Source organism: Cryptomeria japonica, chromosome 6, assembly GCF_030272615.1.
Source record: "Cryptomeria japonica chromosome 6, Sugi_1.0, whole genome shotgun sequence".
Classification (NCBI taxonomy): Eukaryota; Viridiplantae; Streptophyta; class Pinopsida; order Cupressales; family Cupressaceae; genus Cryptomeria; species Cryptomeria japonica.
In genome coordinates, this window is record NC_081410.1 from 494,015,785 (window position 1) to 494,041,575 (window position 25,791).

The 25,791-nt window shown below is 36.5% G+C and overlaps 1 protein-coding gene across 7 annotated transcripts in view; it reads right to left on the reverse strand.

Moving 5' to 3' along the window:
- Positions 1-25,791, reverse strand: part of LOC131052841 (ubiquitin C-terminal hydrolase 13) — a 55,327-nt gene that overhangs the window by 16,132 nt on the left and 13,404 nt on the right. For all 7 annotated transcript variants that reach the window (XM_057987473.2, XM_057987471.2, XM_057987476.2 and 4 more), the window contains exons 11-16: positions 3,324-3,398; positions 2,488-2,566; positions 2,255-2,401; positions 2,020-2,100; positions 1,577-1,696; positions 1,217-1,339 (exon numbers count right to left, since the gene is read on the reverse strand). In XM_057987473.2, coding sequence (XP_057843456.1) covers positions 1,217-1,339; positions 1,577-1,696; positions 2,020-2,100; positions 2,255-2,401; positions 2,488-2,566; positions 3,324-3,398 — 625 coding nt within the window. The remainder of the gene's footprint in view (positions 1-1,216; positions 1,340-1,576; positions 1,697-2,019; positions 2,101-2,254; positions 2,402-2,487; positions 2,567-3,323; positions 3,399-25,791) is intronic.

Here is a 25,791-nt window from a genome sequence, read left to right on the forward strand (position 1 = left end):
GAGAGAGAGAGAGAGAGAGAGAGAGAGAGAGAGAGGAAGATGATAGGGAGAGATAGGTCTAGAGTTTGGGGGAATAAAGAGTGAGATAGAGAGTGCGAGACAATCCTGATAGGAGCTTGCTGATAACTGAAAATCTATAAATCTTCTAAAACCTAAAATCTGTATTACATCTCCTAGAGATTTGAAAACTCTCAAACATCTTGCCAATATATACATGAAACACATATTGAAATGTGACTTATACTAAAATGTTATATTTCATGTGTATATTCTGATGAAGAGAATGAGACTGACTTGAACATGGATGCCATTTTCAAAAGATTTTCACCATTTTTTGCTTTAGGGGCGAGCTTCTAAGTGGGGGCTATGGGAGACTCTTGGGCATCCCCGGGACAGCCAAGAGACTCTGAGTACATCCCACCATCCCAGCCATCTCGGCAATTTCCCGCACAGATGGCAGTTCGGTGGGGGGACATCCCCGCTCCATCCCCACAACCCGAGGATGTCCCTGTCAAGGAAACAGAGGGAAAAGTGGGGAGACACGTCCCTGCGGTACACTGTTCTCAAACAGTTTTAAGCAGCCAACTCAGATTCACATAGGATTCAGAGGCACATTTTGAAGCCAGAAAAGAGTATGGCCACCATGTGGATATTGTGTGTGTGTGGAAGCTCTGATCATGCCTGCTAGTCATAACTGGGGAAGACACCAGTTCTTGTGGACTGATATTTTTGCATGTTTTTGCAGGTTCATTTATACTCTATTTTTTGTTTAATTTTTTCCACCAATAAGATCCAGGTGAAGCTATTGTTGTTGTTCTCTGGTGGGCTGGGAGGCATAGATTTTCTTAAAAAGTTGTTGCTTTAAAAAAAAATTATTTTGCATGGGTGAGGACCCAAATAGAACCTTCATCTTAACAATCAAAAAATATACTATATAACTGAATTCAATAAGAATAATTAATAAAGCAAAAAAATCTCCAAATTTGTGTATTATCAAAATCCCTATATAAGAATCTAATCAATAATTGGCATAAACTATTTTGCCATTCCCAGAATTACAAATAAATGAAACTAGAGAAAGGACCACAATCATTACATTGAACATTTCAAACTCAAACTCAAAGAACTAATTAGTAATTATGACACACGCGAAACTAAATGGTGAACCCTTTATAAGATGCCAAATGTATAATGTTTGGTAGAATAATAAACTTACAATCTGGGCCTCCTCTGCTACTGACAAAGGCCTATTGGGACGGTATGTATGGTTCTGTCGTTTGGCCCAAAACCAGAATCGCAGAAACTGTACAGGAATGCCAAATTCTTTTGCCACCTCCTCCTGCAAAGATATAGATTCAATTAACATAAGAAACAAAGAAACAACTATAGCAAGTTACAAATTACAGTAAAAGAAAAAATGAATTGAACCAAAAAAACCAAAAGTAAAAATGAACTTTCTAAATGAAGTTAAGAGATTACACAATATTACATAAAGAATTCAATAAAACATTTGGGGAAAGCTTGCATAACATTTTGTAATTGCTTGTAATGAGTTGCTGCCCTCATAAAATATTACCTTGAAAACTGTAAATAGTGTTTGCTTCTGAATGCGAAAACTTCGAACCTTGTCATGATCTACAAGGTCAAAAAATATATCCTTCCCAATCTGCTCAGAAAGGTCTTCATCACGTGCAACCTGAAGTAAGAAAAAGAATCATTTAGGTCAGCATTTTCTGCTATACACTTAAATATCTCTCAAGACATCAGCAGATCATATATGTTACGAAAAAAAGAAAAGAAATAAAATTTCAAATGTAAAAGTCTAAAGCAGAAACATAAAGGAATTTAGAGAAGAAATATGAGCGATGCAAATTTAGAATTCTTTGTATTGTCATAAATGGTGCAGAAAAGGTCATAATTGTGTGTTTCCCTGGCTTTCCAAATTTAACCTCCAATATTTCAGTACAATATGTACACATGTATATAAAGAAAAATTACAAATGCTGCCATTATAACTACCTTTATGATGGTATAAAGGTGAGCCTCAGCCTTCTCTTTCCTTTTTTGTTCCTTCTCCTCTTGCTCTTTCTTTAATCTAACCTGTAAACCATACAGATACATAACAACTCAAGAATATTTATCCTTAAACATTTATTAATTCTATAAGCCAGCATGTTTATGGCTTCATTCAGCACATGCTGAATGTTTACGAGTGTCAACATTCATTAATTACAATTTACTGAAAAGCACTCACCCTTAGATGCTCTGCTATATCCTTCTCATCAACATTACAGATGATCTTATCCCTGTCACTCTCTCTAATGTAGACAAGCATGTAAGCATTGGAATATTTTGTGAACTTAAATGGTGTGTTGTTGAACCCTGGATTTGTCTGAGGCAGCTGCAAGGAAAGAAAATGTAAAGTCTAATGCCAATTGATTTGTAAACTTCTTAAGAAGACATTAAAGTCTCCGACACAACAAGTACCTCCTCCTCCCCTCCATATTGTTCCTCTAGAGCTTTTTTCATGTCCTCCTTTGTCACACGCTCATCATCAAACTTAAACCTGATGTAAAACTTTGGTCATTCCTTTAAGTGTCACCAGATCCTTTGTCATGTTAAATCCATAGTTCTAAAGTCAGCAGTCACTGTTTAATTACAAATCTCTCTAAAATCCACTATAATATTTGTGAATAAGCAATAGTACTACAATCTCAGATGCACAGAGAGATAGTGATGGAACACAATCTCAATTTGAAAACCCAGTAGGCAAAACTTCCACAACAGAAGAAGCTTAGTCTGATTGAAACAAATTTACACAAGCTTTGCTGAAAAATGGATGCCATAGAGATAGGATGCCCTGAATTAGCAATAAAAAATATTGTTGATATGCTACATAAAAGAACTATTTCTATGGAGTGCACAGTGAGAAAACACGAGCAATTGTTCTTTTCCTTGGTTATCTGTAGTATATTCAACATCATTACAATTAAATTCATCTTCTAGATCAAAAAGTTAACAGGACAAATGGCATTTACAAATAGGATGCTAAATATATGAATAAACTTGTTCTTTTTTCCATTTTTGTACATCTATATCAAAAAAAAAAAAAAGAAAGGAAATTATCAAACAAAAAATTAAATTCATTAACTGAATTAATCAAAATATATCAGGATCAAAAAGAATTAAGACATTCTACGATGCATATAGTGCCAGACCATGGTACAGAATTATACAAAGAAACAATAGTCATGCTGTTCTTCCAAACAGAGTTGCAAAGATTATAACATTCACAACAATCAAAGATTAAATTTGTTACATACCACTGGTCTGATAGCGTAGGTCTGATATATGCATAGTAATGACCACCATGCACACCTCCACTGTGCACTAAAACACTGCCATCAAAGATAAAAATGGATGTCAGGCACAATTCCGAACCCTGATATGTTTTCCAAGAAAAGAAGCAGCATCTAAACCAATATAATTATATGTAGTAAGCTATAGTCCTAGAAGCAAATAACAGAGAGCACTCAAAATAATGTCATTTGCCTTTAATTAAAAATTGCATATAGATGTAATGTCATTGTATAGACTCCGTATTTCTGGCTTTCTTCTACACATGACCCACTTCATGTCCTCCACATTCTTCTGTCGTTATTCTAAATTTCCCACAAAATTTATCTTTCTGAAACTACCTCAATTAGATACAGCCTCAAGGCATCATTGAAACATGATTTACCTAAGACATGTATGTTCTATGCAACAGAAGAGCTCAAAATTTGCCTATTATCCACTTAAACATAGCAAAATACATCAAACTGCATCAAGAGAGATCACCTCTTGATTATAATCCCTTAGAGCTATGTCAGAGTGTGCTAGATTTAATCTGGAAAATTCAGAATCCAGAGAACAAGAAAAAAATTTACATTCATCAAAGTTGCCTTAAAATTCGTATGGTAATGGAAAAAAATTTAATAAAAATAATTTAAAGACACAATAAACGTATCACAAGCATGTTCAACCATTGTTCAGCATTCCTTTTTCCCTGCAACTGTAACTGCTGTTTCATTTCACAAGCGCTTCTGAGTTGTTGATTCCTAAGCTTCTAACTCCGCACAACTTACTGGTCATTGATCATGGCTGATATTCCCAAGGGACATATCCCTGGTGGTTTTCTGCTGTTTCCTCAGAGAGAGATGTTCCAGGAACAAAGAGACGGCAACAAAAGCTCCCTCAAAGTAAAACCCCAAGGGAATGCCAAGGCATCCCCAACGTCCCTGCGACATGCTGTGGCCTTTCAACAGCTCCAAGACCAACATGGTAGAGTTTTTCATCGGCTCTATCATTGTAAATTCTTTTCTTTAAAAGCATGGCTGATTTCTAGTGAGAACTTTGAAGTATTCATCATGTACATGCAAGGAGAAATCGGCATAAAAAAAATTGCAAAACATGGGACAAAGATTATAGAAGTTATCTGCTGCAAGAAACGAGATTATTACCAGGCTGCTGTAGCTGCTTAGGTCAACCATGAGATTAATGGCCAGGATCACAGATGGAATGGTTCCAACAAGGTGAAAATCACTGAACGTGGTTGCATTTTAAAGCTTAGGTGGCCCCCCTTATCTGTGAAGGATATTTCTAAATTTTTTAGGGGTTATTCAATGTGTGAAAATAACATTCATGTAAGAAGAATTGTGAGGGGAGGATAACCTGGGATGCATTTGTAGAGTTTTCTCAAGTTGATGAGTTTTATTTGATTTAGTACATTATTTGTATGTGTGTGTCCATACATACATGTGTGTGTGTGTATATATATGTGTGTGTGTGTGTGTGTGTGTGTGTATGTACATATATGTATGTGTATGTCTATATGTGTGTGTGTGCATGTGTATATATGTACATATATGTATGTGTATGTCTATATGTGTGTGTGTCTACATATATATCTATATATATATATATATATATATAGATATATATATACTATTCAACATTTTAATGATCCATATCAAGCTCCTCGTCTATGATGCTCTCCACATAATCATCACTCTCAAACTCAAGTTCCTCTAATGGTAATAGAATTAGGGGTAATTCATTAAGGCCATCTGATTCAACCACTTCATCCACCATGGCTAATGAATGATGGAAAACAGCATTTTTTTTCGACCTTTTCATGTGCCTTTGGTCAAGAGACAGGGAGACGTAAAAGTTAAGTCTCCAGCCGAAAACAGGGTCTCAAGAAACACGAAAAAGTCTCCAAGACATGTCTCCGTCTCCGAGACGCGTCTCAAGGGTGTGGATGCATCTCCAAATTACAGAGATATATCTACATACATACATACATATGTATGTATGTATGTATGTATGTATGTATGTGTGTGTGTGTGTGTGTGTGTATACATATACATATGGAGATGAGGTCACTTATCTACTAGTATTTTAAAAAATTGTGAATGAATGAGGTTGTTGTGGCCCACGAGGGCAGTATTGTAATTCCCCAAGGGTTTATAATTTAAAAGGTTGGTCCCTATCCAAGCTATGGGCCAGCTATGTCTCTATAACTACATGGTCCACTATAAATTAATAGATAGATTAAAAAAAAAAAAAAACCCTCTACTAAAGAAAACTCCACCAAGGCATCCCCTTTCACACTCACCTCATAACATACAACTGCATGCACAATTGAAAGTAATGTAGGCATGTGACACTGAAAAACTGATTGCTCAAATAATTGGATTTATCTATTCAACGATATCCAACCGTATATATAGAGATTACAAGACGGCATTCTAAATTAAGAACAAGTTGCTTAAGTGAAAACTAATAAGCTAAAAAGCTAAATAAAGCTTAATAATAAAAAGCTAACTATGCATCTTTAATAAGAAGCAATAGTTTCACTTAACGCACTAAAAAAGCTAGATTAGTCGACTAAAAAGCTAAATAGCTAAAAAAGTCGACAACTAAGATGACCACTAAGAATAGAAGATGACCATTATAGAAGATATTAATATTATTTTAACACCCTCCCTAATGGTCATCGTACTCAACACCCTACAAAAGACACTACAGGTGTTATGACCACAAATGCAAAGAACACTTTGTTGCTACAAAGACCCTCCAAGGATCTGCAGAATGTAAATGACCAAGAGTAGCAAAAACCATCCAAGCTATTGCCCTCACACGCAAATTAGAGATCTGGCAAACCCGAATTACTGAAGCCTGAAACCATGATTTTGAGGAAAAAATCAGCAAACCCTTTTGCAATTGAGTACTGAGCACTGTTTGCTCCAACCACTCAAAAACAGACTGCAAGATTCCACGGTTGCAGATGTTCGCCCTGACAGTATGACCCAAAACTGACTGCAACAAAGCACGATTTTTTAGGAGAAAAATCGATCAAAACCAGAAAACTTCGTGAATCACAAATCCCACGCGAATTTCACATATTACAGATGATTTTTGTGGAAAAAATCGTAAAAACCAGCAAACAATTTTTTGAAGAAAAAATCGTGAAAACCTAGAAAGCCCACGCAAACTTTGCAGATTATAGATGATAATTTTTAAGGAAAAAATTATAAACCCTGCAAACAATTTTTGAGGAAAAAATGGGAAAACCCTGGGACATGTGGACGAGGTCTGACCTAAATCAATCTAATCAAGGCAACAATATTCAGATATCGTGAACATGCGTTATTTCCAGGTGTTGTGGCAGCTGTTGAACGTCTCACTGTGTTCCAACATGATGTTGGTCAAAGATGCCATCACGAAAACCGAGGTTGAACGAGGTCAACCTAGTGAAGGCATGAGATAGAAGAATAGAAGTGGCTACAAAATGAATTTGAAACCCTGGAGTGGAATTCGAGGCACAAATCCCAATGCACAAATTTCGAGATTTGCTTAAAACCTAGAAATTAAAAATTCCTACAAATTTGAACCTTGAAAATTTTCTGAAAAAAATCAGCAAAATTAATTTTCTGTAGACAATAATGTTTTTTTTCTTAAAAACCATAAAAAGGACGGATTTTTTTTAATAGAAAAAACGTAAAAAGAATATGGTACCGGTAGTAACCCTAGGTGCTGGCGGGAGAAGTAGGGCCCAAATGAAAAAATCGCGGAATAAAAAACCTATCGTCATGCCCAAATCCGCAAGACTGATCCGAACACAAAAAATCACGGCATGGCAGATACAAAAAAACGCAGCAAAAAGCACTCAGAAAAAGTCACGAAAATCGCGGAAAAAGCGTGCAAAGAAAATTTGGAAAAAATCACGCTGAAAAAAATCAAACTTTGTCGTTGTGTTTTCGTGGCAGTATAGCACACCCAAACCAAAGAGTCCAGCGTCGGCGAGGAAAAAAATGCGCTTCCGGAGGTTAAAAAACATTGCGTGCCAAAAGAAAATCCGACACAGCTCCGTTAGATGCACCGAAAAAATGCTGCGAAAACTGTTTTTCATGCCGCCGCGAAATCAGAAATCAATATGTCCAGGTTTCAACTGCAAAACCAAAAATAGTTTAAGCATGAAGATCCTGTAGGATGAAAAACCCCTAGCTTAAAAATCAAGTTTGACATACAATTAAAAGCTTTGGAAGCCCATATTCAATAGTTTAGTAGCAATAAGGGGAAATGAAATTCAGTCAACCCTCAGGCAAATTCGAATCAAGAAAAACAAAGTGAGAGAGATTTCAAAAGGTCCAAACTAGAATTTTCAAAATGGGAAAATCAATGGCCAGCTAAAGAAAGCATCCAAAAAAGGCACAAAGATAATTATGGGTATTCTATGAAACTCAAATCACTACCAAAAGGCTTCTTATTAATCAAATGTGAATCGAAGGAAAAGAATACCCTTAGCTCATGGATGATGGACAAAGTTGGCTTTTATCTACATGATGGGAACTAAGCTTCAATCCCCTTAGTCACCTCATCTTTCGTACTCCAATGTGGATGGGAACCAAACTTCAATCCCCTTAATCACTTCATTTTTCATACTCCAATGTAGATCCATTTGTACAATCTCCCATTGGAATGTTGGGGAAATGCCAATCCTATCAAAAAATTGGGAATTCTCTAGGCTCATTCTTTAAGGTGCATGAGACATTGAGGAACTTCAAATGTGTCATTGAGTTACACATGGAGCATGGCACATCGTTGCAACAAATTGAAATCAAGCATCCCTAATTCCTTTTGTAAGGGATGCCCCAAATATGGCCATATTTTAGAGATATGTATTAAAAACAAGAGTTGGGTTGACACTCCTAAGCTAGCAAACAAAATGTTGCCTTTGATGCTACTCCAAAGCAATCACTTCATCTTGTTAAGACATAGGGAACAAGAATTAATCCAAGCTCCAATCCATAAATCACTAACCAAAACACAGTATCAAGACCAACTTCTCCAGTCTATTAAATGCAAACCTTGCCCTTGGAAGACTTAGGTTCAAGCTCATAACACAATTTCAATGTCTCAAATATCCATAAAGAAACACCAATCTTCAAAGTTGCTGTAGACCTTTCTGGCATCCTAAATGAGAACAATAAGAGAGCATGTTTTCAAGATAAAGAAGTCAAGAATTCAAATGACAACCCTCTAATGAGGATGGATCACTTGGACGATTCCAATGAGATTGCTTGAAGAACAGCTTCAAATTCAATTCCTTTGGAAAATGAACCGTGAGAGAAACAAACCCAAAAATTGGCAAACCCCAAAGTGTAGTTCAAAAGAAAAAAGGGAGACAAAAACAACAAAGAGTGCCTAGAGAAAGATTGTACAGCAAAAGGTCAAATGAAAATCAACAGCATGATTCTCAGATCTAGGAGGGGCATCTCCCTTCCGAGTGAGCAGTGAAGTTCATTTTGTGGAATGCTGAGGGCTTAAATGCCCCTTAAAAAAGACGCTTAATCAAGCATCATGATATATCTAGTGCAAATACATTTCTACATCGAGAAACTGAAAATCAATCTAAAGCTGCAATACTTCTGCAAAAAATGGAAACCATGGAAAGGCAATGTTGTAGAATCAATTGGGGCATCTAGAGGATTGGGAATACTTTGAAAACAATCTACAGCCTTTGTGGAAATAATATCATACAGTCAAGACTGATAAGCCTTTCTCCAAACCCCTTTTCTAATCAATATTAATGGACCAATTGGGTGTTTTCAAAAGAAGCAAGTATCAGACCAAAAATTTAATATTTGTTGTTCTCTTGCTGAAGTGCTTGTTATTATTGGTGATGATTTCAATGCAATCTTATCTACCTAGGATAAAAAGAGGGTGCCAAGCATGCCCCACCCAATCTAAACGTCATTTCTCAAACTTCATGAATTATTGGAACCTACAAGATATCATACCAAAAAATGGCAATTGAACATGGTCCAATACAAGAATGGGATTTACTACTATTGCGGAGAGGGTGGCCCAATTACCATGCAACAATGATTCGACCAACCAACCTATTCAACATGAAAGCTTTATTCTCACTTCCTCCAGCTTGTGCTCTTTGGTGACTCAAGATTGACCAGAAGCTCCTTTAAATTTCAAGTATGACTGACCAAAAGCCCCTTTAGATTTGAAAATATGGGGTTGCAGGATCCTGATTTCACACTTTTCACACTAAAGTTCCTAAACAAAAAGGCTTGAAGATATTCACACTTTTCAAAAATTTGAAACATATCTAGATCTACCTGAAGCAATTCTAAATGAAATATCATAAGAAAAGGAATGGAGCAAGAAGCTTATCAAAAAGAAAAGTCTCTAAAGGGGCTCCATTCAAAACCTCGTACAAGAGAAGAATTCTTTCAGCAACAAAAGTCTAGAGGATGTTGGTTAAAGGAAGGAGATATATACCTAGTTTTTCCATAATTCTATAAAAAATAAGGAAAAACATCAACAAAACTCTGCCACAAAGGCAATAGATGGCAGAACTCTTGAAGATGGCAAAGGGCATAAACAAAGAGGCAGATAATTTTTTAAAAGCTCTTCTAAGTGTTCTAAATAAATGTGATGTTCACATTTCGGAAATCAAGAAAATACAGCGAAACATTCCTGGAATAGTTTCAGCAAAACAAAATGATATGCCCATGGTTCCATTCATAGAGGAAGAAATTAAACTGCCTATCTCATAAAGCATTCCGACAAAGACCCTAGGCCAAACAGTTTCTCTGCCAGACTTTTTCAAAAGTATTAGGCAATCATATGGAGAAAATTCTGGGAGGTTAAAAAAGAATCAAGGAAACATTACATATGCTGAAGCATCTTAACAACACATTCATTGCCCTCACACCCAAGAAGAATACAATGATGTACTTTGAAGACTTTCAGCCAATTTTAACATACAACATAATCTTGAAATCTATGCCAAATAAGTTAAAAAGTATAAATGTTGAAGAAAAACAGTGGCTTTGCCCCAAGAATGTCAATAACAAGAGGTAATATTATAGCTCACAAAGCCATACACTCTATTAACGTAAAATATGAAGAGCGAATGCTAATCAACTACAAGGCATAAAATCAAGTGGACAGTCAAAATTTAATGAAAGTCATGGAAGCATTTGAATTCTGCACAAAAATGAATTCAGTAGACTTTTAGTTGTGTCTCAAGCCCTTGCAATTTCTTTGAATCTTCCAAAGGTCTAAGAGAAGGACCAATCTCCCCATTTCTATTCATAATTATAGTAGAGGCTATAGGATACTCTATTCAAGTAGCATGCACCAAAGATGTCTGGGAAGGTATCAGCATAACCCAAGATGATCAACTTATTTCTCATCAATCGTTCATAGACAATACTCTTATCTTCAAGCTATCCAACAAGCAACAAGCTATCACAATGGAAGGCATTCTCAAGAGTTATTCAAAAGCATCCAAATAAATTATTAATATGGGGAAACCAAAGATCTATTTCTTCAATACAGGTGTCCACAGACAAAACGAGATTGCAGCACTTCCCAAGTTCAAGATGGCTCTTTACCAATCAAATACTTAGGAATGCCTCTCTTCAAAGGTTTCTACAAACCCTTACTGTTGGAACCTCTTCTAGGCACCTACTCCAACAAGATGACCACGTGGAACAGGAAAGGCTTTTCTTTGGCAAGGAGAATTATAATGCTTTAGGGTAGTCATATCCACAATTCCAATCTTTTTTAATGTCGTGCTTAAATATTCCTTCCTATACAAAAAAGGAGCTAGACCAAAGGATGAAAAATCTCTTCTTGTGAGGCAATCCCTTTGATTGTATGGGATAACAAATGTAAACCAGAAGACACTGGAGGCACAAGTATAAAGAATTTGCCCTTCAAAATAATACTCTAGAAGCTATATTGAAGTAGGGACAAAATCCCATCTTAAATGGGCCAAAATCTTAAAGGATAGGTATTTGGACGCGGAGGATCCTTCCAGGATATTAATTGTGGCAAACCCACCCAAAGGATCTCAAATATGATCCATTTTACTTTCATGTAGACACATCATCACTAAACATCTCACACAAGAAATCAGGGATTGTAGATCAGTATTATTTTTGGATGGTTCCTACAATGATTTCCCAGAACTAGCTGGTATCCAAGACTTGGCAGTGGAAATGTAAATTTTATAATTAGTTTGGCGAATGAGGGTAAGAGATTATTTGTTCCATTAATACAAGGATGAAGTTGAAGAATGGGTTTGGAAAGATATAAAATAGACTTGTTATACAGAAATCCCAAAGAAGAAAGTTTTCACAACATTGAAAGGGTGGCGACATTAGGTGCCAGAGTGGACAATTCTCAGGCTTTTGTAAATGCTTAGTCCCTCTTGTCTTGTTGGCTGTCTGGTTTTGTTTTTTGGTTCTGGGCTATTCTTTTGGGCCCGACTCTATGTAATCCCAAGTTTTCTTTCAATAAAAGGGCGCTATCCCCAAACTAGATAGCACTTGCTTTAAAAAAAAAACACATAGCCAGGGCATCGTCGAATGGAGCTATACTAAATCAAAAAATTATTCAGCGAATCTGAGATACATGATAAAAGACATATCAGATCGCAAGGGAGAACAGTTGTTTCAGAACCTTCACCCATGTTGGAATAAACATTCTTTTCCAAAGGAAGGTGCCTTCGCATGGGCTGTCATATAAAAAAGGATTCCAACTATGGATAGATTTAAGAAGCTTAGCTACCAAGGTCCCTCAAGATGTGTTCTATGTGAGCAAGAAAAAAACAATTGACCACTCAACGTTCACCTACCCATTTGTAGTAAGATATTAGCAATGGGTCAGTGGTACATTGGGGTGGGCAAATGTTGTCCCCATTTATCTCTTGTAGCTATTACGTCCCAATTAAATATTAAAAATTATGCCACCTTTTCTTGCATATGAATCATATGTCCATCCCTCTATGTCTATTTTGGAGTATGGAAGGAGAAACACACAAACTTTTCAGGTAAAGGCCTTGCCAAAGGATTTATTTCTAATCAAATCGTGTTCAAAGGTGGAAAGGATTCGAATATCTCCCACTCATGGGGCTTCGAAGATCAATTCTCTTCTGAATCCAAGGGAAGGAATAAGGTGGATACTACAGCCTATGGGTTAGATGAAGATGAATTTTGATGGTGCAACTGGAGGAAATCCTGGCAAATCAGGTGTAGAATATCTGACTCAAGACACCTATAATGTCATGTCCCCTTTTCCACTAAGATTTTGCATTCACCCATAAGCCCATTTTTCATTGCTCGTGGACTTAGGAAAAGCAACATAGAGAAATAAGTGTTTAAACTGAGCGCCCATATTATGGGGGTTGTGGATGTTATGTGACAAACAGATTATTAAAAATGTCAACTAAGGATTGTGTGCGGGTGTATTTTGGAGGGAAGAGAGAAGAATTTAAAAATTGCATATTTAATCAAGACAGGAATTGAGAGAAGTCATGCTTGCTTATCCATTAATTTTACTCAATTAGATTGGACACCCTGTTCATCTATCACTGGATATTGGAGGACAGAAATCCCCTAGTTTCCATATTGGTCTGTGGACAAAACCCCATGAACTAATTGCAAGCAATTTTGCTAGGTATCGTAATTGAGCTTCACTGATTTGTTGTTTGAATGACTCTTACAACGCCCGCTTATCTAATATTAAGGTGGCTCTCTTAGTGCCAAGGATTTGTAATTTTGAAATGGCTCCTATAGCACCATTGGTTGTAGATTCATCATGTTTCTTGTTAATAATATAGCTTCTATTGTAACGAATGCTTGGTAAACTGAATTGAATACAGGTGTGATTTCTGTTGTAATAAGAGGAGTAATTAGTTATTGTGAGTTGTTGTATTGATTGTTCATTTTGCAAGATCTTATAAATTCAATTTTGTATATTTTATAAGTATATTACCTGTTGCATTAGATTTCATTGGAATTAAGATTCAACCATTGGTGTTCCATGGAGTTAAATCAATAGAGATATACAGTAACCCTAATCAAGGATATTATAGTGACGCCATATCCTTGATCCTACCAACCTATGGATCAAGGGTTTACACAATTTGGAGGAAACAAGATGGTAAACAAGAGGAGGCATGATCAGACAGAAGAATAAAAGGATCAAGCCATGTTTGATGCAACGACCAATTTGAATGCAAGCCAGAGAGAAATAGCTCAAGCACTCAACAACGTGATGGCAATGTTGGTGTAATTTTTGCGAGTTTGAAAAGCTCCCAAAAATCCAGAATTACATAAAGGAATAAGTACATCAAGAGTTAATGAAACAGTTGGTTCTTTTGCCCAATCCCTTCCAATCGAAATTCCTACAAAGAACAGAATATCAATTGAATTAAGAAGCAACAGAGTTGATTGATGACTTTTCAGGCCTACCCATTAAATATAAAGCCCTAGAGCAAGAAATTCAAGTTGATTCGTCATTTTCTACATTCCACAACATCAAATTCCAAATAGTCCTCAAACCAAGAAGAAACTAGTTCAAAATCAGTCTAAAAAGGAATTGCAACAAGATTTGGGCAAGGTTCTTATACCTATGCTTGATGGAACACAAAAGTGTTCAGCCAATACTTGGATCCAGAAAATCAACACCTTGGAGACTCTAGAGACTGGTACTAATACCATTACAGCTAATTTTCAAAAATAGGAGACGGGGGTACTTGGAAATGCCAAATTTTTTTTTATATAATTTAATAATTTCCAAAAAATGTCATGACAGAATTTTGAAAACAACTACTAAAAATGAAGTCCTTGGGTGTGGGCAATTAACCAAAGATGTGTCTCGAGGGGGAGAGACGCGTCTCCTGGTCACATTGATATTTATAAAGTTATCTCCCCACAATTACCAAAAAAATGGCCCCCATACTGCTATCCCTAAAATGTGCCCCCTTCCATCCCACCATCCCCATCCCTGTCCCCAAACACCATGGAACATAGTTTCCTACCCTTTTCTTGGATGACAATTTATGCACGTCTATTGACTTGATGCCAAGAATATTTGACATGATGAACCTAAAATTTAAATGAAGATAACCATTCTCGCATATTTAAAATCAATATTAACCAAATATCATGTGCAAGGTAAATCTTTTACTATCTATCTAATTGCATATTTTGATTTTAGTATTTCAAGGTGAAATGTGATTTCATCCATAGACTGCAAACTCAATGAATGCTCAAGTACTCGCAAGTTTTGTATAGCTGCTTGTACTCAAAATGTTTACTTGCCAAGTTGTCAGCAAAAACTTGTAGAGTTGTTCAGCAAGTCCACGCAAAAAACAGGTCACAAACTATAGATGCTCATGAAACGTAGAAAAATACAATTTTTGGCCTTTGAAACTCCCATTCACCCTTTTTCAACACACACAGAAGCAAGCGACCATTCTAGTGCAAATTGGTCAAGTTTTTTAGGGGATTCATGAAAAAAAATCAGAAATTGCGGATTTGCATCACAGGTTAGTTCAATTTTTTTCCTTCTTTTCGAGCATATAAATTTGTAAATCATTTCTAAGTTTTTAGCATGTCAAGTTTACATGTCTTATCAGATTGACTTGATTCAATTTCTCCAAATTTGTCTGTTAATTAAAATTTAAATAATTTACATTAATTAATAATTTGAATCAAAAAAATAAATTTGAATATAGATTTTTAGGGTAAAAGATGATTTTTTGTCAAATACTTCAATTCAATTACCATATTTATCATATCTCTATTGAAGTAATATTGTTAGATTCATATAATAATCATTTAATCTTTTAATTAGTTTAGTAAGTTTCTTTTTACTACTTTAGCTCACAATTGTTTCTGTTTTAGAAACATCATTTGTAATCTCTATTTATGAGGTCTTTTGTCTACTTTGTAATTAATTCAATCAATTATCATTTCATGGTATTAGAGCAGAGATAACAGTTAAACAAATTTTTAATTCGGTTTCATTACCTAAAATTTATTTCTAGAAGCTTTTTGGAAAGATTTTTTTATGAAAAATAGTGGTTTTTCCTTGGAAATTTTTGTGAAGATTTTTTGATCAATCTTTCAGAAAAAAACAATTAGGGTTTTTTGTTGCAGAAAATCATGGCATCATTTTTGCAATCAAATCACGGATTATTGAAGCAATGTTTTTGGACGACAAAAGGTTCTTTTTCTGAAGTGTCATGTGAGGTGTTTTTCCAAAGTCCAGAGCTTTCCACAATGTCTATGTGATAGGATCCGCAATAGGTCTTCAAAGTTTTTTCCACGATTTTTTTTAAATATCGTGGATCTGTTTTCCCGCACAACGGCCACCGGTTTTACCGCGCAACAAGGGTTTGTTGCAGAACCAAGCGACTTTCTTTTTCCTTGAGGTTTTCAATACCAAGCAAGGGCTTCTTTTTTTGGCACAATCTTTCTGATAAAAATGGTGGGTTTTCTGTTTTCTGCAGCTAAGGTTTCAGCACGCAAAGATTTCCTATTTTTGGCAATTTTTTGAACAAAAATTGCAGTTTCACTTTTTCAAGGTTCTCTTCTGGCAGGTTCTGCATGACTTCTTTCCAAAAAATCATGCAGGATTTTTAGCATGATGTCAGCATCACATTGAGGGTTCCATGATTTTCCACAAAATTGTGGTGGTGTCTTACAGCAACTTTTTTTGACAATTTTTGCACAAAATTGTAGGTTTAAACTTTTTTGCTGATTTTCTATTAACAAAAATTGAAGTTCTTTTGAGAAGCTACATTTTATCTCGTTTTTCGATTTTCATTGAATGACCATTAAGGGAGCATATTAAAGTAATATTGTTCTATTGCTATAATGGTCATTTAGTCTTTTAATTAGTTTAGTAAGTTTATTTTTACTGCTTTAGTTCACAATTGTTTCTGTTTTAGAAACATTGCTTGTAATCTCTATTTAAGGAGTCTTTCGTCTCCTTTGTAATTAATTCAATCAATTATCATTTCAATCACATTTAAATTTTTTAAATGCATTTAAATTTTACATGATTCATTTTTAAAATTCATGTTCAAGTTGCTATATTTTTAATCACTTTTTTTTGTTCTTATTGATATTGCAGGTCGATATACAAGCACAATATCATCCAGCTCTACAAGTACTTTGGACAGCAAATTGAACTCATCCAGTTGGAATCAGACCTCTTGAAAACTATGACCCCACTTGGAAACAAGCAATAATGGGACAGAGAGTGAGGTAGATGATTTGTAAGTGGTGCATGAAGAAACTTAGTGGATGCATTGAGCACAATTTTGCAAGCATTCCTAATTGTGATTCCAAACCATGTCTAGAAACCCAAGAAGAGGTGAAATGAGAGATCATGGCACTTCTTGTATCATTGGATGAAAAGAAATTGGAAAGGGTGAGGGTACAAGTTGCCATTGCTCCTAATTTGCCATTATAGCCTAATGTAGATACAAGCATTGTGGGCTCTTGTTACACTCCACACATGCATGGCACATTCACCTCATCCAAATTAAGTAGAGCTCAATCGCAGGGGTTTTTTGTGCCTCAAAACATACAAAGAGCACAATCCTCATTGGAGGCTACATGGTGGAACAAGGAGGTGCACAAAGAAAGAAATAACGCATGTCCAGAGTTTTCGTATTACAACAACCTCCCCTTTAACATGGCAACAAGTCCATATTGGGAGTATTTAGAAACATCATTGGTTATAAGGAAAATATACAAAGCACCCTATATAAGTGAGTTAAGTGAAAGATGCTACTGTAGATGCAGAACAAATTGTGGTACAAAAGTTCGGATGCACAATTCTTTAAAATGGGTGGACAAATGGAAGGAATCACACCCTCATCAAATATTTGTGGCTTCAAATGGTCAGTTAATTGTTTTTAAATTAACTAATGCCTCCAACAAAATAAGAATGCAAAGACTTTTGAGCTTGATATCGGAGGACATTATTTTAAAGGTGTGCATACAAAATGTTGTCCTAGTTGTTACTGACAATGCAGTGGCATATGTGATGGCTACAAGATTACTTCAAAAGAGGCATCCAACCTATTTTTGGACCCCTTGTGTAGTTCATTGTCTTCACCTTTTGGAGGACATAAGCAAAATTGGTTGAGTGAGACCAATTGTAGAAGATGCAAGAAATATAACAAAAATATATTTATAATCATTTGTGGGTTCTTAACTTGATGAAAGATCGCATTAAGGCGAAATAGCTTGTGCAATTTCCAATAAGTTTTTAACAATGCAAAGTATCTCTAATTTATTGACTCAACCTATTCTAAGAATGCTCTCAGAAGACCACAAAAACAATTTATGATGATGTTTTGTAAAGAGAGCTTTAGAAATTTTCTGGGTAACTTCAAAGTTCAATTTAAACTTCGAATTGCATCCATTATGTTTATACTTCAAAATACTAGGTTTCAATGTAATATGTAACTTAAATTTGTGTGTAATTTGTACTTTGTAGGTACCAAGGCCGCTGATGAGCTTTTTCTACATGGTGGGTGGGAAGCAAACCCCTAAGTTGCCAAATCGGGTACAGGAATGGGAACGGGTACGTGCGTCCGAAACGCCGGTATGGCGAAACTTGTTTTGGGGGTTGGGTACATTTATTGTATGTATGCATGTAAATATATATATATATATATATATATATACGAAACGCCAATATGGCAAAAATTGTTTTGGGGGTTGGGTACGTTTTTATTAGAATATTTAATTATATTTTAGTCACCTATATTTAGTTCATTTAGCTTTTTAGTTAATTAGCTTTTAAGCTTTATTTAGCGTTTAGCTTTTTAGTAGTTTACTTTAAACGACTTGTTCTTAATTTAGAACATCATCTTGTAATCTCTATATATACGCTTATATATGTTAAATTTTATGATCAGATTAGATAACACAATAATTCACACAAATGCACAAATATTATCCTGGGAAAACCTTCCTCCTGAAGGTGAAAAACCCAACAATGAAGTATAATTTATGACAAGTAATTTTACAATGATTCACTTCACTCTTTGAAGTAATTGATTCACCCTTGACTGCTGTAACCAATTCGATCTGCTGTAGAAGTGAGGACTGCTTAATGAAGACCAATCCTTATTCGATCTAACTTCTAGATGGATGAATCGCCTAGAGAAAGAGAGAACACCACTAATGAATGAAGTCGATCTGCTTGAGGAACACGAACTGTTGAAGGATATCGTTGTTGTTGTCAAAGGAGAAGACAATCTGATCTGTATGTATATGAATTGCCCAACGAGAATGAAGGAGGTGACCTATATATATCCAACCATGTCTTAATCAAGAAAAACGACTTATCCATAAGTCGGCTATGATATTAATCAACATGACTTTCCAATAACATGTCTCATGCCAAAGGTCACGACGTCCAAGGTGGCCGCTTATTAGTTGTGTTTTTATTAACAACTCGTTTCATTACAAAGGACGGAAATGAGGAATCGAACATATTAAATGTGTAAGGCCGATTAGGCCCTTCACACATTTGATGGCAAAGTCGGCCCTGTAGGATTTGACCGAAGGTATCCATCAACACTCCCTCTTAGCTAGGGAGGAATCCTTCTTGATAACTGAGTCACATGGTGACATTCACCATGGCTACTACCAAAGAGTAAATACGCACAAGTGCAAAGTCATGATATCCACCATACCTACTCGCAGAGGGTGGAACAAGGGCTGGAACCTCAAACTTCTCTCACAGAGAAGAATGCACAACAAGGGTTGATACCTCAAACTTCTCTTACAAAGAAGAATGCATAAAAAGGGTTGATACCTCAAACTTCTCTCACAAAGAAGAATGCTCAACAAGGGTTGATACCTCAAACTTCTCTCACAGAGAAGAATGCATGACAGAGGCTTGCACCTCAAACTTCTCTCACAGAGAAGAATGCATTATAATACATATCAAGTAATCACTGATGCTAAGACTCCCTCTCAGCAAGGGCTTCATTTTCCACAATTCCAAGCTTGTCTCGAAAATGCGCAAATTTTACTTTCGCAAGAGGCTTGGTGAAAATGTCAGTCATTTGTTCCTCAGTGCAAATGTATCTCAACTGAACAGCATTCCTTAGTACCATATCTCTGATATAGTGGTACTAAATCTCTACATGCTTTGTTTTGTCATGAAATACTGGATTGACTGAAAGCTTCACACAGCTTTGGTTATCACAATGTATGGTAGTAGGCTCCAATGTTTGTCCAAAGTCCAAACAATCCTACAAGAAGCTTACGAAGCCACACTGCTTCGCAAGTTGCCACACATGCTTCAATGTATTATGCCTCTACAATGCTTAGAGCTACTTAAGACTGCTTCCTACTACACCAGGAAATCATAGCAGATCCCAAGCTAAAACAACAACCAGAGGTGCTCTTCCGATCGGTAACACTCCCTGGCCAATCAGAATCAGAATATCCTTCAAGAATCAGATCCACACTAGAAGAGTATTTCAAGCCATATCCAACTGTCCCATGCAAGTATCTCAAGATATGCTTGACTGCAACTAGATGTATCTGTCTAGGTTCACTCATGAACTGGCTAAGTGCACTCGGTGCATAACAAATATATGGTCTAGTGTTAACTAGATACATCAAGGACCCAATCAATTGCATGTACATAGTAGGGTCCACAGATCTGAACTAGCTGCAGCTTCCCTTAATTTCTTCAAGTTAGTTTCCATTGGTGTGGACATAGATTTACAATCTGTCATTCCAAATCTCTTCAAGATATCGATGGTGTATTTTCCTTGACTTAGAATAATCCCATTGGGCCTCTGCCAAACTTACAACCCTAGAAAGAAGTGCATGAGTCCTAGGTCCTTCATCTCGAATTCGGAAGTCAACTCCTTACATCTATCAATGAGATGATCTTCTCCGATAACAAATAGGTCATCAACATAAAGTACCAAGATCAACATATCACCATTGAATACCTTGAAGTAAAGGTTTGGATCAGCATCATTCTTGCAGAAACACAAACCCACTAAGTATATGTCAATTCTTATATACCAAGCCCGAGGAGCCTATTTAAGACCATATAGGGCTTTCTTCAATTTACACACATGAGACTCTTTCCCATGAATCACGAACCCCTCAAGTTGCTCGATGTAGACTTCTTCTTCAATCACACCATTGAGAAAGGCAGTCTTCACATCCATCTGATGCAACTTCCATCCCTTAGCTGCTGCAATGGCAATGATGGTTCTAATGGAAGTATAGCGAGCAACAGGAGAAAACGTTTCTTCGTAGTCTATTCCCTCTTGTTGAGAGAAGCCACGAGCCACAAATCTAGCCTTGTACTTTTCAATGCTGCCATCAGCTGCATGTTTTATCTTGTACAACCACTTGGAAGATACAACAGACTTCCCTTTTGGTCTAGGCACAATATCCCACACATTGTTCTTGAGAATGGATTGATACTCCTCATCCATTGCATCTTTCCAAACTTGTTGTTTTGCGGCTTCCTCTACACTAGTAGGTTCAAACACAATAAGATTACACATTAATGCAACATAACCAAAAAATCTTTGTGGTCTTTTGCTTTCTCTAAATATTCCTCTAGGAGCGGCAAATTGTTCTGCTTCCTGCATAGTGTTGCATGCCCAAAGAGGTCTCTTTCGAGACACAACAATATCTCTAGGCCCATCAGTGGGATCCAAAGGTTCAATTGGGTCATTACTCATATCAGGTTTTGTAGTCTCCCTCTGAATCTCAGGAGCATGATCAACATCCATGTCTTGAGGGGTCTCATCATCTATCTCCATGCATGAGCCCTTTGATTTCCTGAATGCAACATCTTCCTCAAATGTGACATCCCTGCTAACATCTATTTGCTTCTGACCAGGAATGTAAATACGGTAGGCTTTGGAGGTTTCACTGTAGCCCACAAATATTCCTCCCTTGCCAAAAGGCTCCAACTTGGTTCTCTTGTCCTTGGGAATATGAACATACACAGGACAACGAAATATTCTCAGGTGGCTGATATCAGGCTTGATACCTGAAAAGGCTTCTTCAGGAGTCATATTTTGTAATATCCGATGAGGACATCTATTATGAACATACACTGTTGTTCTAGAGGCTTCTACCCATAGAAAAATCTGAAGGTCTTGATCATAGCTTTTGCAGCTTCAACAATAGATTTGTTCTTCCTTTCAGCAACCCTATTTTGTTGAGGGTTGTAAGGAACACAGTACTCCCTCTTGATCCCTGCCTCAATACAGAAATCACATAAGCTACTTGAGGTGTACTCACCTCCATTATCAGACCTTAAAATTTTAATTTTCTTTCTAGATAAATTTTCTACAAGAGCTTTAAACTCTTTAAACCTACCTAGGACTTCATCAGAATCTTTAGACTTTAAGAAATAAATCCAAGTCTTCCTAGAGTAGTCATCTATAAAAGTTACATAATACAAACATCCACTTAGGGATGGAATCGACATTGGACCACATAAATCTGAATGTACAAGATCTAGTATTTCTTTAGACCTACTTTCACTGCTATGAAAAGGACTTTTAATAATTTTGCTGATAACACAACCTTTACAAGTACCATCATTTACATGAATGAGTTTAGGAATACCTTTTACCATCTTCTCCAACGATGGAAGAGCCTTGAAGTGAAGATGTCCAAGTCTTTTGTGCCAGAGTTTGCTGGAACTGGAAGAATCATGAATAAGAGCTTTAACAGGGAGAGTGGAGAGTTTGTATAAACTCTCATGTCGATTTCCGATCACACGAGCAATCTTGATGTTCGAGTTCTTAGGCCAAGCAAGAACTCTTACTTCAGAAAATGCAATTTGATAGCCCTTATCCTCCAAGAGTGAAATAGACACAAGGTTTCTCTTGATCCCCGACATGAACAATACATCACTTAGGTGTAGAGAAACTCCAGATTCAAGGTTTAGAGATGTAGTACCAACTCCTCTTACAGCATAGCGGAGAAACTCCAGATGTAGGTTTAGAGATGTAGATGTAATAACTTGGAGATGTGACTCTTTCTCCACTAGATCAAAAAGGTGCTCCCGATGACCGATGATATGTCGAGAGGCTCCACTATCAATTAACCATGTATCATTGTCCGTAGGAACATTGCTTGATAATGCTGATATGAAAAGAAAACCATTTGAGTTATCTTCAACCTCTTTCTGAGATGAGACTTCATTGATGTTTGCTCCTTGATGATTAGGTCTTGTCAAACAATCCTTTGCAAAGTGACCAAACTTGTCACACCTAAAACACTGGACGTGAGAGAGATCTTTCTTCCTCTTCCTAGAATCAGGTGCAGAATCTGATTTGAAATCTCTATTCCTTTTGAAGTTGCCCTTCTTCCAATACTTGCGTTTCTTGGTAGATTGAGTGGCAAGAACATGAGTATCTTCATTTTGAGAACTCTTGATAATTCCTCTAGCAGTCAATCTTGATTCTTCTTGAATACAATCTGCACGGAGTCGATCAAACTTAGGTAATTTGGATCTTCCACTTATGCTTTGGATAAATGGTTCCCATGAATGAGGTAGGCCATTCAAGGCTAGCATGACAAGGTCTTTATCAACCACTTGATCCCCAATTGCGCTTAGTTGATCTCTCAACTCTGAAATTTTCGTGAAGTAGGTGATAAGTGAATCTCCTTTTGCCATCTTCACTTGGTGGAGTTGCTACCTCAGGGCAAGAGCCCTACTCACGTTGTTAATCTCATATAAATCTTCCAAGGATTTGAACATATCTCTTGTAGTTGTCATCTTGGATATGAGAGGCACCAAGTGATCCCTTACGAAGTCGATTAATATCTTCTTTGCTTTGATAGCATTTTTCTTGAATTGAAGCTTCTCCTCATGATCTTCAAGTTCGGATAAATCCTTTTCCTCCACAAATTGAAGAAGATCATTTTCTTCAAGAGCAATGAGCACTCTAAACTTCCATGAGGTGAAGTTAGATGCGCCTTCAAGCCTATCTTCGACTTGAAGACCGTTCACCGTTTTCAAGACTTAGAGATACTACTCGAAGGAGAGAGAGAGAGAGAGAGAGGAGAGGATACTTAGAAGTTGTAGGGAATCTAATCACGATCTTCTTTAACCTGGCTCTGATACCATGTTAAGTTTTATGATCAAATTAAATAACACAATAATTCACACAAATGCACAGATATTATCCTGGGAAAACCTTCCTCTTGAAGGTGAAAACCCCAGCAATGAAGTACAATTTATTATTCCAAGTATGACAAGTAATTTTACAATGATTCACTTCACTCTTTGAAGTAATTGATTCACCCTTGACTGTTGTAACCAATTTGATCTGCTGTAGAAGTGAGGACTGCTTAATGAAGACCAATCCTTACTCGATCTAACTTCTAGATGGATGAATCGCCTAGAGAAAGAGAGAACACCACTAATGAATGAGGTCGATCTGCTTGAGGAACACAAACTGCTGAAGGATATCGTTGTTGCTGTCAAAGGAGAAGACAATCTGATCTGTATGTATTTGAATTGCCCAAAGAGAATGAAGGAGGCAATCTATATATATCCAACTATGTCTTAATCAAGCAACACGACTTATCCATTAGTCGGCCATGATAACACATCTCATGCCAAAGGTCACGACGTCCAAGGTGGCCGCTTATTAGTTGTGTTTTTATTAACAAGTCGTTTCAATACAAAGGACGGAAATGAGGAATCGAACATATTAAATGTGTAAGGCTGATTAGGCCCTTCACACATTTGATGGCAAAGTCGGCCCCATAGGATTCGACCGAAGCTATCCATCAACAATATATTGTTGAATAGATTATTCGATTATTTTGTTTAATCAATTTTTCATGGTATCAGAGCGAGTCAATGGTATTCGATTTTTTAGAGTTTGGCGAATTTTTTAATGAAAAGCTCGTAAGCCCTCTACTTAGAAATATTTTCCAGAAATTTTTTGTTTGATTTTTTTTAATGAAAAAATTCAAGGTTTGTTTATGAAAATAGTGGATTAAGGTTTTCACAATTTTTTTTTTTGGGTTACGATTTCTGCAGATCGTGTGTGTTTCAGGCAATTCGTGGTCTAGTTCACTTTTTTTTCAGGGCAGATTGTTTCATGGCAGTGGGGTTTTATTTTGGATCGCATTTCAGTTTTCTGCAAAAATTGTGATCTTGATCCACGTGTTTTATGTTCCCGGGCGTCGGTTTTTCTGGGCAGGTGATTTTCGGTAGATTTTTTCGGCGTTTTCGTGTTTTGGTTACTGTGTTATTTCCACGTGCATTCTGTTTTTTTCCTGTGACCTGTTGGTGTTCGACGCGAATTTTTTTGTGCAGGTTTAAGCGAAGGATTCCGCGAGTTTATTTGTGGATTTTTTGCACCAATGGCGGGTTTTCATGTGCATGATTTTCGACTGCGTCTCCTTCCGTTTTTCCACGATTTGACAGGCGCATCTTTGGTTTTTTCCGACTGTGTTTTGCGGCAGCAGCGGTTTTAGCGGCACTGCAAATTTTAGCAACGCGTTTTTCTGGGTTTTTCCTTGACCGGTGGACGCGATTTTTCTGATTGTCGTTCTTCATGCCCTTGTCTGCTATCTGTTCTTCCGCGGCCAAGCGTTCTATGTGGCGGATTTCGCAATTTTTTATGGGTTTTTAATATTTTCCTTACAAAACATTCTGGGTTTTTAATATTTTTTTCCTAAAAAAAATATTCCGGGTTTTTAATAATTTTCCCTTAAAAAAAATTATTTGATGGGTTTGATAGTTTTTACCACAAAAAAAAAAAAAAATGGGGGTTTTACTGTTTTTTTTCACAAAATCAATGATTTGTAAATCCGTTTGATAGTTTTTACCACAAAAAAAAAGGGGGGGTTTTACTGTTTTTTTTCACAAAATCAATGATTTGTAAATCCATAATTTTTTGCGATTTTTTCCTGAAAAATCGTCAAGTGGGTTTTCTGATTTTTCGCCATAAAAAATCATGGGAGGGTTTTGCTTGATTTTTTTCCTCAAAAATCAAGGTTTTACCACATGATGTCTGGTATTTTATCACGTGATGTTGTCTGGTGTTTTCCCGTGTGATGTCTGATGCTTTACCGCATGATGTTTGGTGTCTTACCACGTGATGTTTTGGGTCTTGCCATGCGAAGTTTTAAGTGTCTTGTTCGATTTTTTCCTCAAAAATCATTTCAAGGTTTTTTACCATTTTTTTCACAAAAATGATGATTTGCCGATTTTTCCTCAAAATCATGGTTTCAGGTTTAGTTTGGTTACCCAACATCAGGTTGGATGGATTCTAGTATTCTTGGTCATTAACACGTTGCAGATCTAGGGAGGGTCTCCGCAGCAAAGTGTTCTTTCCATTTGTGATCAAAAGACCTACAGTGTCTTTCGTAGGGTAGTTAG